We start from the raw sequence: 13422 nt of genomic DNA, 5'->3' as shown, positions 1-13422 counted from the left end.
TCAGTGCCAGAAATCCATTACCTTCAGTAGAAGCATGCGGTAGAAAATGAGCTGTATTTCAGAACAAATGTTTGCACTCCCTAGTAAAAAGGTTCTTTTGAAGGAAGGAGTTTGAGTAGGTTCTCCCATCCAAGCTTCCAAACCTAACAGAGAGGGTGCTTTTAAGTGCCATTTTTAAGTTCATTTCCCTGTTTCTTCCATGAAATAATAAGTATGTGGTCTACGGATGTGTCCCCCAGCAACAGTAACCAAAACACCAGCAAATCCACCCAGTAAAAAGGACTGCATCTTACTCTATTTTGTCACACTTTCTTCCCTCCTTTTGCTGAAGCCCTTCATTTTTTTGAAGCAAACAGTTTATTGGCATCATTTTCAGTTGCTAACCAAACACTATAAATAACATGGTTACTCCCAGAATACAGGCTTGTTCAGTGGGTGAGGAAGGTTGGCAGCCTAGTGCTAGTCTCCCATTACTTGGAAACGTTCTGTCAGGCTCATAGAGTGGGGATTGCATTTGAGGGACACTTATGCCACTGTTTCAAATTCATGTAAACTGCAGCCCACTTTATAAAGAATTTGCTCTTCTTATAGTGCACTCTACAACCACCACCTAGGCCTGAATTAGTAATAGATCAATTTGATCAGAAACCTTTTTCCCCAAATCTTTCATCTACTTAATGTCAGCTGAGCCAGTGGTCTCTGTCTTAAATGCTCAGGAGTGGAAACAGTAACTCAAACAGAAGGAGCTGGAGCACGTAGCGCTTGACAGCCAGTTCAGGGTGGACTACTGAGACTAGTTTAGCAACTCAAATTGGGGACAGGGAATCATGAGTTATGAGTCCTAATTACTTGGGTGACCAATTTGAGAGACGGCCTGATTTTGAAAGCATGAGTGTTCCATGCTTTTTGAAAACCTAGGGTCTTTTTTGAGCTGTGAAGGGTTTGCAGTGGCATACCCCAAAAATGAGGCCTCCGAAATCATTAGCCCTTTTGAAACTTTGGGTCATAGGTTCTGTTCCCAATCCTGACACTCGCATTGAAAACTTGGGTAACTCATTTTGCTTTTCCTCATCTTCAAGTTGCTCTGAACCTTTTGGATAGTGGGATATAATTTATTAGTATATTTATAATATTTGAATGTTATTACTTATTTGTCCAGTGGGACGGTGTACCCTTATTTTGCATGATGTCCTTTAGAGCCTGTCACTGGAAAATGTCACAGCATAACATATAACACCTGTTGTATTCTCAGAATTGGGCATTCATCTTTTCACAGTGCAATGCTTACAGTTATACCAGATACCAAATCTCAATGATTTTGATTTTAGAGTAGATGATATAAAAGAACACTTCCCAAACATTGCAAGTTAGCCCAGGTGAGAAGAGAGGAATTTATGTCCACAGCCATAACTGAACTCCCAAGTTTTTAAATGTCGGGGGAGTATTGGCCTTTCTCTGTCTCTCCATGTGCATCATCATGCCTGTTGGAATAGTTAGTGGCTGTTTCTAGAATTGAACATCTTCTAATCCCTCCTAATTTGATGTCCCTGGTCTTCCCAAAGGGAATTGGCTGGTGGTACTGTGACCATTCACAGTTTTTGATGCTTCAGCATTTTATGCAGTTAGAGAGTTCACAACAGTTGTTGGCTGGAAAGTTCGAAAGGCTCCCACTGGCTTTGGAAAAACAAAATAACAGTTACGGAAATGGAGGAATTAAAGCTTTCTGAGGAGTTTTGGGTTTTCTACATTAAAATAACGCTGCTATTTAAGAACCATCTGAGCAGATGGTAACCTAAAAAGGAGAAAAAATAGTGCTTTGCAATCCTGTTGTTCAGAACCGTGACAGTGAGAGGGACTGTGATGGGGTTGGGTTTTTTTTGCTTGTTTGCCAGTTAGCACGTGTAATAGGAATAGTAACAACACAAAAACTGCACGCTGTCGCTTGCAAACATTTCAGAGAGATTCTTTCAATTGGGTAACATGTCTCTAGGATTGTTTCACATTAAGTGGTGGCATTGGTCTTCAGATGCACCACAGAACCATAACCATTTCACATGCGGACGTTTTGACCCAAGGAAGAGGTATGGTTGCAAGGGATTTTGCAAGATAAGGTGTTCCGCACCTCATTCCTTATAGTCCCATTTGCAGTTATACCATACAGTAGAGCTACAAAATTACATCGTGTACTTTATACATGGTCAAAATACCCTTCATATTAAGTATTTCTGTTTTTTTCCAATTTTCTCTTGGAAGCATGAACCTGGATTGTGTGTTTCTTTGGTATTTTCCTCTAAAGTGCATGCACGTTGATTTGTTTGTGCAAAGGTATTTCTCACAAGCTCTTGGATGTGCTCATTGATTTAGTTGTGAGGGCCGAGTTTTACTATAGGCATTTCTGGCCTGCGTTAGAAAATAGTCCATTAAAACATCTATTGTTTTGTGAGTAAACAGCCTGAGGACTCAACAGAATGCCATGAATCCTGCAAAAATATTTTTTAAAAGGTAGGTCACATTTTTGGCTAACCAGCGATATGGATGAGTTCCTATATTAGCTTCCCATTTCCTTTGGTGCCTTTTTTCAGCTAACCATACTGCTCCAAGTGTATGTGCTGTCTTATGTCTATTTAGTTGTCTCAAGAAGCAAAAGCTGCTCTTGAATTCACTGAAGAGAAATTACTTCTACTCTAGGGTCCAGATGCAAAAAGATATAGAGGTGCCTAACTCATTTCCATTTCCAGATCCCTAACTCTCCTACTGGTTTCACCTTAGGCTCCTAAATACCTTTCTGGCTCTGGCCTGCATTCTTAAAACTATGTTCATTTCAAGGAGGGAGTACCCATCTTCCTATTTTCCCTTTTGCCTTTATCCTCTCAAAAAAAAATCCTTATCTAATTTCATCCTTATTAAGCCTTCCCCCTTCTCCTCTCCCCAAGGTTACAGTGTGAGTGCAGCTTCTAGAGGCTGGACTGGGTTGGAGGGTGAGCAGACAGGCAGAGAGAAGCAGCAGCAGTGCAGAAGCACCTTCCAGCTCCCCAGCCCCAGAGCAGCTCCCTTCCAGGTGGAAGCTCCACTCACGTCGGCCAAGGGGCTGCCGGGTTGGGAGAAGCAGTGGTCGCACGGGCACAGCTCCCTAGCTGCCAGGGCTGCGGAGGCATCCAGGAAAAGGTCGCTAGCCCCTGTCACGTAGCCTAAAACCCCTGGTATAGACCGGAGAATATTTATTTTAAGATTTCAAGATATCCATTGTAAGATCCTAAGAGAATTTTCCTCTATTTAAGAAACCTATTACATTCATATTGTTTTTCAATCCTATTGAATTCTGTGGGATTTTTTCTGTGCTAGCCATCAGGGCTCATATGTCACCCTGTTCAAGAAAACTGCACTTTGGTTTAATTAAGAGAGATCACTGCTCTCAAGGCACTTCTCTTAAAAATTAATTGAAAATGCCAGTACAACCGAGTGCCCTTCATTTGGATAGATTTCAAAAGACACTGGAATGTGCCATCCATGTTGGCTCTTCTCCTGATTTCAGGGAAGATGCATAGCACTGGGAGGTGAAATTATGATTCCACAAGGTGAATTAAAATAAGTAAAACATAGTTTACACTTGTGCGTTGGTAGCCTAAGACCTGTTAATAGAAGATAGGGGTGTCGATATTACAAAATCATCCCCAAATTTGGTACATGAGTTGGCAGATTCCTTAAAGTAAAGACTGATTTGATTACAGAAATGCTGGTTCCAGGAAGAGCACACACCAACTGCTGCAGCTTCCTGAGCCTGACGAAGGGTTGTTGAACCCGAAAGCTTGCTTAATAACTATTCTCCAACCATTTGGGTTGGTCTAATAAAAGATATCAGATTCACCCAAGGAACCTTGTTGGTCCCAGCTATAGGTATTTCCTTTTCAACAAGTGTTATGTACATTGGAAGAGAACAGGAGGAAAGAGGCTCCTGTCAATGCTGTATTTGTTGGAAAGAAAAGCAGGGGATTTTAAGTCTCCCAGGGCTTTCAGTTCAGCAGCTTTCACAGGCAGTAAATTCACTGGGTTTTTTTTTTTTTTGAAGTTTGGGAATGGTAGAAACTTTGAAAGTAAAAAGTCAAAAGTTCAGGTGAAGTAGATTGACTGCAAGTAGCACCTGCTGTGCCATTTGAAATGGACACGGTATGCTCTCTAGCCCTGGTGGGGAGTCTCTGGAACACATTGCACTGAGTAGGTTCCTTGACAGTTCTCCCAATGAAGAAGGTGCTGTTTGTCCAGAGACCCGTTATGTAAATTCTTCTATATTTGGAAACATAATTGTTCAAATACAAAATCCTAGGAAGAGCTGCTAGCAAAATCTGCCAATGAAAATAAGAGACTCCTTGAACTCAAAAGTTATGCACGGAATGAAACCTGCATCTTTTGGAATAAACACGCTGAATTCTTTGCCGCTTATGCCTTTTCTGAAGCCAGCTGCTTTGCAGACATCTACTTTGCTTTGTTTTTGTGTGCTTTTCGCTCCTTTCCTTTCCTTTTTTATTATTAAATGCATTTTCAAGCATGCTCTAATGTCTGCTGTTAACCCACTTCTCAGCCCAGGGACGGACCCGGCCATCCAGACGAATCTCCTTCTCCTTCAACATCTCTCCGCTCATTCCTAAGTCTAAAACTCTCTTTTCTATTGGCTCTTCTTCCAGTGATGAGGAGGAGGAGTCGGATAGTAAGTAGCTTACATGTAACACAACCTTTGTGGGTGGAGGTAATGGGTAGCCTGTGTTTCCGCTTTAGACTGTGCCTTTTTACTGTACTAACCACTCCACTGCATGACTCCTAACAGCATTTCTGTAGGCATGTGTCTGGATGTTTCACTAACAGCAGAATAAAAGGATTTTGTTTTCAGATCCAGCACCTTGCCTTCTCAGTTTGTGTTTGATGAATTCTAAATATTCTTCCTGTTGGACCCATGAAGGAGGCGTTTTCAGTGTTGATTGTATCAGTTGTTTCGGGGATATGATTTACTGCCACGTGCGCTAGAGATTTTTGTCATGGCTTTGTAAAAACAAAGAATTGATTGCAGCTCTCAAAATTTGCCAGTGAAAGTAAGATTTCAAACCAAGCTTATCAGTCTAATTGCACTGACCCTCCATGTGTGTAGTCACTGGAGGACTTGTGATACCTGAATGTTGATCCACATTAGCATTTCGTAGTTGCCTCTGCAACCTAGAGAGTTAAACGTGCATTTTCTAGCCTCAGGGTGTTCCACACCCAGTCCACATTCTCTAGTCAAGGCAGTTCTGCAGGACACAGCTGTTCATGTGTTAGCTTTCTCCCTCTGCAGTAGAAGGACTTCACCACTAGCCAATTTTATTCTTTATTATTTTAAATCATCCTGCCAGCTTTGCAGTGTCTAGTCATCACATTAAATAATCAGTCTACCTTGTATTTTTCCCTCAACAGTACCGCTATTATCAGTGAACACTTACATTGGAATTTTAATGTCACAAAGCATAAAAATGTTACTTCCCTGGTGTTTATTTTCCTCATTCAAACAGTCCTGTGATGGCTTTATAAAAAGGCTGGCTTCATCCCAGCCACTCACCCAGCTGCTTTCACCACAGGTATTCCTGGATTCACTAAAACTTGCCTTGATTTATTTTCTTACTTCTCCAAGGTCCAGCTCTCATTGAGAAGAGATGGATGCATTTGCATTGAAATCAAGCATGCATTTTAATTGCCTTTCTCCAACCTCTTCAAACCCCAGCTTTTCCCCTGGACTGGGCTGCAGTTAGTCTGACACAATTGTGTATTTGAATTGCCTTTTTTTTTTCCATTTGACAAGCTGCAGATTTCAAGTGCCTAAATTATTACCTGACAAGTTGGTCTGTACATATTACCAAATGGTAGATGGCTGTTATCAGGCTCTTGGAATTCCCTGGCCCCCTTCAGTTTAATTACCGGCTGTCTTGGGGAGCTGCAAGCTGTTTTCTGTCATTGAGAAGTTCTATTTGGAATGTGCCAATGCCGTTGCTGCTTTCTGTATCACGGAGGCGATGAATTATTTTAAGTCCATCGATCACATGAAATAATGGTTGGCGGGTAAAGCTCACAAGATTGAGATTTTTCAGATAACACCCAGAAGTTTGGCTGCTAATCCAAACTCATTGGAGTTGCACAGCAGGGCTGGAAACCTTCCAAAAACAAGATTTTTCATGAACTATCAAGTCAGGCTGCAGATCAGGGTTTCTTGCTGTTTCCCAGCACGTGAGCTTTCGGTGCCAGACAGGGCCAAGACACAATTTGGGAGGAAATATCACCCTGTTGTTTTCATGACCAATATAACCAATATTAGACTGCTGGCCTTACAACTCTTTTTGCACCTTAGAAATCAGTTTAATTCAGAAGTCAGGTTAGTTTTGATTTTTCTCTGAATCGTTTTGTCCATCACTGTCATTTGCATTTAAATGACTATATTCTTTTCAGTTTAGTACCCCTGCAAGTCCATTTATAGCACCTGGCAAAGTAGGCTGTAGCCTGCACAAGCTCATGCCTCTCTGAATGAGTTACTCTGTTAGGTGCCACCTGGACTGCCTTCTATTCAAGATAAAATATTTTCCACGGTTCAAAGTAGATCATTAATGCCAGCACAGTGCAGCTTCTGGGCATTCCCAGGGGAGCAGAAAACCAGAATAGGAACACTAAATTGTTATGGATCTTGATTTAACATTGTTTAATGCTACTTGTTCTGCTGGCTGTGTAGAACAGTCAGGACTTCATAGGAGATGTGGGATGTTCAAATTCAGTCAAGGCAAGCAATCAATAGCAGAAATATTGATCAACGACTCCTAACCTGTGTTTAAAAGTCAATTGAAGCTCATGCAAAGACCAGACCTGCTATGTTGTTAACAAGGGACAGCAGCTTGAGCCTGTGGCTTACCTTTTCAGTGCTTAGATATTTATGTAATAGTCATTAGTATAGTATATGCAAACCTGAGCTAGACAGTAAATTTGTTTGAATAACTATCATTGTCATGGGGGATAGATTTGGAGCAGAAAAGTTGCTAAACAAAAGACTCAATGAAGGATATACAGACACAGCCTATCAAATCATGCCCAGGTGATCAGCTCATTCCAGTATATAATGTTTGAATATCAAAGAAGAAGGGTAAAAGAGAGCATCTTTTCTTTCATGCTGTTCTAAGCACTGTGGTCAATAATTGCAAATGTATTTTAGAACTGAGGGAGGCATCGTGCTATATAAAAGCATCTTGTAATACACTTACAGCGCTTTGTACTAGCTTGCATTTTGCTTCTGATGCCAAGGACTAAGGCCTTTTCGGCATCAGCTCTCAGCTCTAACTTCTGTTAACACAGTTGGAAGCCAAAGTGCTGCTGTTATTACATTGGAAGAACAAAATGCTTATAAGCTCAGTTACACTGCCTGTTGTCCTTGTGGCATGGTCAAATATAAAAGTTGTAATGAGGTCTTTCAACTTGTGACAAGCCCTGTTAGCTTCTGAAGGAATGATCAGGCATCGTTTTGCATCAAAATTGCTCTCTCTTGCTTTTCTAGCATTTCCAGACACTCCTTGCAAATAGTGGCGGCTACGTAATCCACTCCAAGTAGGCTATGTAGGCGGGCTTCTTTAGTGTGAAAAGGAAGTTGTATCATGGGTAGGATGTTGAAAATCATTTTTTCCTAAAGCTGCTTTTGAGTGACTAAGCTCTGTAAGTTTGTATAGACATTACTATAGAAAAATGAATAAGGCTCCTTTTGTTTTCCATATTTCTTCATGCCATGCTTGGAGATTGTGACAGGAAAATGAGCTATAATTTTATCAACTAGAAATCTGCTTCAGATATGAAAGCAGGATTTCTTTTACAACAGATGGATTCTGTTGGTACATAAGTAAAAGTATTGTGACAACATGTTTCTCATTTTCACATACTGAAATTAAATTACCGGGTCAGAATTGCGCACCCCGATATGTCAGTGAAAATAATACATTTGCATCTTTTGCTTAGCAGCTGATGAGTGATAAAACTGCTAAGCAAGCCATCTCTCTTTTTTTTTCCCCACCTGATCTACTAATTTGGAATCCCCTAGGAAATATGAACAGTCTTCCCCTGGGCACAAGAAGGCACCTGTACTACACCTTAGCTTTTGCTAAGCAGTTGCTTCTCTTCCTTTAACTATCAGAATCTACACGCTAAGTAAAATCCTTGGTGGCCAAGACTTTGCAGTCTAACATTTTCCCCCATCTTTTCCAGGCACGCGATCGTTCAGTGGTACCAGCAGTTCCCTGGCTCAGAGGTATAGTACATTGACCTTTTCTTTGTTGAAACCCCTCATTCTGATTTTTGTCTCCAGCAATAGTTAATTCTGGATGCTTCTGGTTAATGCAACATAAGAAAAATTTTAGACAACGATTTCAGTTGTTTTTCAATGTAAAGCTTCTCAGGTTTACGTAACCGTGGTGCAACATAAAGCACCATAATGTAAGGTCGTTCTGATTGGTTCCCTTTCCCTTTTGTCATGATGGCAAGGGGTTTTTGTGTTTTTAGACATACTTTATTCTTCCTTGCATGGCTGGAGGCTTTAATTCATCTTTTCTAATGTGAGGGAAAGATATCATTTGTGGCGTTGAGGGAACTGGATCTTTGATTGCTGCCTGGTATACACTGCTACTTTTCCTGATAATTGTAGCTTGTATCTCTGTCCCAGAAAGCTCTTGAACATGTTTTATAGCTGTTTTCTCTTCCCCTTAGTTTCCTCAGCTGACTAACATTTCACCTGAGGTTTGCATTCTGCCTCTTCTTGGAAAGATTGCAGCCTTTCCTAGAGTCATTTTTTTTCATGGAAATGCATGTTGTTAGTGGATATTTCACTTCTTCTCTGACGCCATATTCTTTAAATGGATATGGATGGAAAGTCATCCTGATGCAAGTGGGGGGGTGCTTCTGAAGGACATATCTTAATAAGTTAATGTATACTATGGATTGTTAGCATGGCTATTGGTTTGAGCCCCATTGCACTAGATCAGTGCTTTTCAACCTTTTTAAGTGCTTTTCAACCTTTTAAAATTTGTGGACCCCTAAAAAAAATTGAGTGGAGGTGCCCCCCTTTGGGAATTTAGAATGGAGGTGCAGACCCCTTTGAACTGGAAGTGTACGTATTCACATAGTTTTGACTGATCATAGTAATCTTGTGCAAACTCCGTAGACGTAGTCTGCGGGCCCCCGGCGTCCATAAACAATTGTGCTAGATGATGTAACAAAAAGATGGCCCCTGCTGCTCTGTTTTCATGGTAATAGAGCATGTGCAGTGGGTTTTTGTGCAGAGCGTTTTGGCATCTTTATAAAATCTCTGTCATCTTCCCATTTGAGAAGCTCCAGGACAGTTATTTTATCTACGGTTACCATCAATCTGGCTTGCTGTCTTGCCTCTGAGGTCTGTTTCACCAGCCCCTCTGAAATTCTTGATGGCTTGGAGCATGGTGCATTGTGTGCCAGTAGATGAACAAATAAAAAGAACCAGTTCCTGTTTGATCTGCATGAAAGGCACCAGGAAAAATCTGTTGTCTATCAAAGATTGTTTTTAACTAAACCACCAGTTAAACTGCATCAAAACTATTGGGGATACTTTCCAGACAGAGTGCTTCCTACTGGAGGCTGTCCTGCATGCAGAGTTCATCGTATATCTTCCTCTATAACAGTCTGATCCAAGTAAATAATAGCAGACGCTAATAATTAAGCATGGAGACTGAGAGTATACATGTGTAGTCATACTGACTTGGCTGTCTCGATGGAAAAATGCTGACAAACATTGAGTTCACAGCTATTTCTCCCCTGCAGCAGCAGAGGGCACTATGACTTGGTTTGTGAATATAAAGTACCAAAAAAATTACTATGGAAATGTTTGTGCAGCTGACTACGTAACACTTTCTCATTAGCTTGCCATTTTCTTTGACATAACACCCATTGACCGATGAATCTATTCGGTACCTACAGTAACTGGAAGAAATGTGTTTGGCCTTTTAAAAAAATCTAAGAGTGTTTCCTCTTCGATCTTCTTCATCTTCTGATATTCAGCAGAAAAGAAAAATAAATGTCTGTCCGTCTCTCTTGGCTTTAGTATCTCTGAAGAGAGCTGCAACTTCCCACCTAACAGCCCCTCTAGGAAAGATTTAGAGTGGAAAAGTGGAACAAAAGTCAGTCGCACCTTCAGCTACCTCAAGAACAAGATGTCCAGCAGCAAGAAGAGCAAAGTAAGTGGCATCAGCTATTTGTGTATTCTCTCTCTTTTGTGTTCACCTTCTTGAGAGTAAGAAAACTTCTTGTGCTGATAAGAGCCCTTTGGTCTTTTGGGCAGCAGAGTGCCGTTCTGTTCAGTGCGGGTCCAGGACCCGCTAAGAGCGTGCTTTCGTACTTCTCTTACTCCTGTGCTCATGTGCTTAGTCAAGTAGATGAACCGGCCAAATGAGCCAAAGCCTTTTCATTCTTAAAGAGATGCTGCCTCGCAAGACGTGATGTATTTTACTGAGCAAAGGGGACTTTCTCTGTATGGTATGCCTTTTATGGCAAATTGTTAACAGGCTTAATTGCAGATTTGAAATATTCACAGCTTCCTTTAAATATGAATCTGTAAATCCAGTCATAACTGGATCTGTTTTCTGATCTTCTGAAGTATGTGAGTCTTCAGTAACACCAGAAGTTGTCATCGGCTGCTTGCGTGGCATTAGTAATCGGTGCCAGTTAATTGCGGGGAAGGACTCTGCCAGACAGTGCTTGAAGCATCTGCACATTCTTCACGTGCTTCTTCTTACTTTACGGCTGTGCCTAATTACCAGTAACTGTGCCAGACTGGTATCGTTTGGGTTGACTTTTTGTAAAGCAGACCGTTTCAGTCGCTCATGAAAACAAAATTGGGGAATGACATTGTTTGGTGATGCTAAAAATTCTCTGTCTCAACCTCCCAGCTCCCTGCTCCAGAACAAGATCTTGAAATTGGGCAGGGGGTTGCCTTTTCATCAGCAGTGTGCCATTTGCTTTCCTCCTAGGAAAAGTGCCTACATTTGGCCATGCTGTAAGCCTTCAGAAAATCTCGGTTTGCATATATGCTCAGTAGAGCCCTGTGAACATGGCTGCATCATCCATCGTGGCTAGGGGGCTACCCAACTTGAGGCGGCTGCAAGCCAATGTCACAGGCAGATTGTGGGGCTGGCTTGCCGTTTTTGTTGGTTCATCATGGTGACCCAACGCCCCCCCTTTCCCCATACCTCCTGATTGGTTGAAGGGTATTTCCCCCACACACACGTACACTGCTGATTGGTGGCAAGGGCTGTCCATCGTATGGTTCTACCCCTCGCTGCTGATTTACCGAGGTCTGTCCATCATGAGGGGGGGGAACCAGAAGGGTTTGGGGGAGACGCTGTTTCCCCTAGCCCCCGCTGGCATAACAAGGAGTAATGGGCACAAGTTGATGGAGAGGAGGTACAGATTGGACATCCGAAAAAACTACTTCACAGTTAGGGCGGCTAGGAGCTGGAACCAACTTCCAAGGGAGGTGGTGCTGGCCCCTACCCTGGGGATCTTTAAGAAGAGGCTGGATACCTACCTGGCTGGACTCATTTGAGTCCCGTTTTTTGTTTTTAGGGTTCTTTTGTTGTTCTCCCGCCCTGGCGGGGGGTCGGGCTAGAAGATCTATTAGGTCCCTTCCGACCCTAAAACTATGAAACTATGAAACTGAGGCCCTGTTCCTCATATTGATTGGTGGAGGGGACGGGACTGTAAAACAGGCAGCCCTCTCAACCAATGCCTGCTTGCCTTGGTGCCAGCAGCCCCCTTTGTGCCGGGGTTGTGTAGCCAGGAGGACTGTTGGCTCCCATTGGGGAGCCAGCATTTTATTTTTGGTAAGTTTTTTTTCTTTTTCTGCTGATTTTTGCAGAGATTGCCCCATTTCACACAATCCGCAAAATGGAAATTTGAGTAGGTCCCTAATCATGGCTTCTTTCTTGCTGATGAAGCGATTTCACGCAGCCTTGCCAAGGAGGGTCGAGATGGAGGTGGGTTTCCTCTTCACTTGGTGATGAGGTAGGACTAGGCAGTAGACCTGACAGCAGTGAGACCATCTTGGCTCTCTGAACCCCAGTGGGTCCAGACATCCTAGAAGAGGAACCATCCTGACTGAAGTGAAAAGGGGCAAGGGCCAGATTTACAGGGGCAGATAAGACCCTGGGAGGGAAATGGGGTAACTAAGGCTATAGACAGATATAACCAGTGCAGTGATATCAGAGGATACTGGGACAAGTGATTGCAGTCTAATTGTTCTGTCTTCATGATTCTGTACTGATAAAGTTTTCCTAAACTGCTCCAACTTTAAACCTGTGTTACCCAGGGTCAAATTTTAGGTGAAAAAACCAACTTGCATCACCATAGGATCATGCAGACATAGCATCATAGCATCTACTTGCATACTCCCAATCAGCAGCAGCTCCTTCCTTTTTAAAGCAGCTAAAATGTCCATACTCTGAGATAAGACAGAGGGATGGTGGAGGAGGGGTGGTAGCAAAGACAGCCTGTGACACTGCTTTTTGGCAATAACTCTGTGTTATTGTGGACGGACTGCGTGTGATCCCCAGGTAGCTACACTATGGTACAGTGTAGCTACTTGTGGATCTCATGATGATCTATGGTCACCATGTAGACACACCCTGAGTACAGAAGATGAGAGAAGAGGTGGGATGGCAAAGGACTGTGGTGAGGAGTCTGTAGCCTATAGAGAGACCTTCCTACCAGACTTAATGTGGAGCCCAAGTTTTTTAAAGCTTAATTTTGCTCTTAGTGCATAACTGGGGAACACACTAGCACATTGTTGTCTCCCTCTCTTGTCTGGTTTTCATGGGGTACGTCTGCTCTGCAGTGGCGGTGTATCCCAGGCAGGACAACCCTGAGCACACGCCACCTACCCAAACTTGGAAGTACACCAGTGAAACTGCTCCAGGGTCCTTCCCAGGAGTAGCTCCCAAACATGTTGGAGACCCAGTTCTCAAAAGCTGCTGCAGAGGGACACCTTTGAGCATCTTTTGTTGTCATATTTCTGGACTTGAAGCATGCATTTTGAGAACAGGTGGGCAGGACTTAAGAACTTCTCACCCAAGGCTTGCTGCCGTGGTGTGCTTATGCCCACAGAGCTTGGCAACCTGCTACTTGTACCTGTTAATCGCTTTGTTCAAGGGGCAGAGATCTACTTTCTCATTCTAGGGCCCTGTATGCCTCCACATCTCATTACTGGTTTTGCAGTTACCCTTTTTTAAAAAAGAACCTAGGAAATAGCACGTGCATAAACACAGTCATGCTGGGATCATGTGTACACAGTACTTTATAATGACATGGTCATGTGCTGTTTCTCCCATGGTTTCTTCTACCATTCAGTGGACACAG

The 13422-nt window shown here is 42.5% G+C and overlaps 1 protein-coding gene across 1 annotated transcript in view; it reads left to right on the top strand.

Moving 5' to 3' along the window:
- Window positions 1-13422, top strand: part of AKAP13 (A-kinase anchoring protein 13) — a 97331-nt gene that overhangs the window by 41776 nt on the left and 42133 nt on the right. Inside the window, exons 7-8 of the mRNA XM_025211969.1 lie at window positions 8251-8293; window positions 10115-10247. Of these exons, the coding sequence (XP_025067754.1) occupies window positions 8251-8293; window positions 10115-10247 (176 nt within the window). The remainder of the gene's footprint in view (window positions 1-8250; window positions 8294-10114; window positions 10248-13422) is intronic.

The sequence above is a fragment of the Alligator sinensis genome, unplaced genomic scaffold (genome assembly GCF_000455745.1).
Source record: "Alligator sinensis unplaced genomic scaffold, ASM45574v1 scaffold857_1, whole genome shotgun sequence".
NCBI classification, from domain to species: domain Eukaryota; kingdom Metazoa; phylum Chordata; order Crocodylia; family Alligatoridae; genus Alligator; species Alligator sinensis.
The sequence above is the reverse complement of the archived record's forward strand: the minus strand, read 5'-3'. Positions and strand labels throughout refer to the sequence as shown.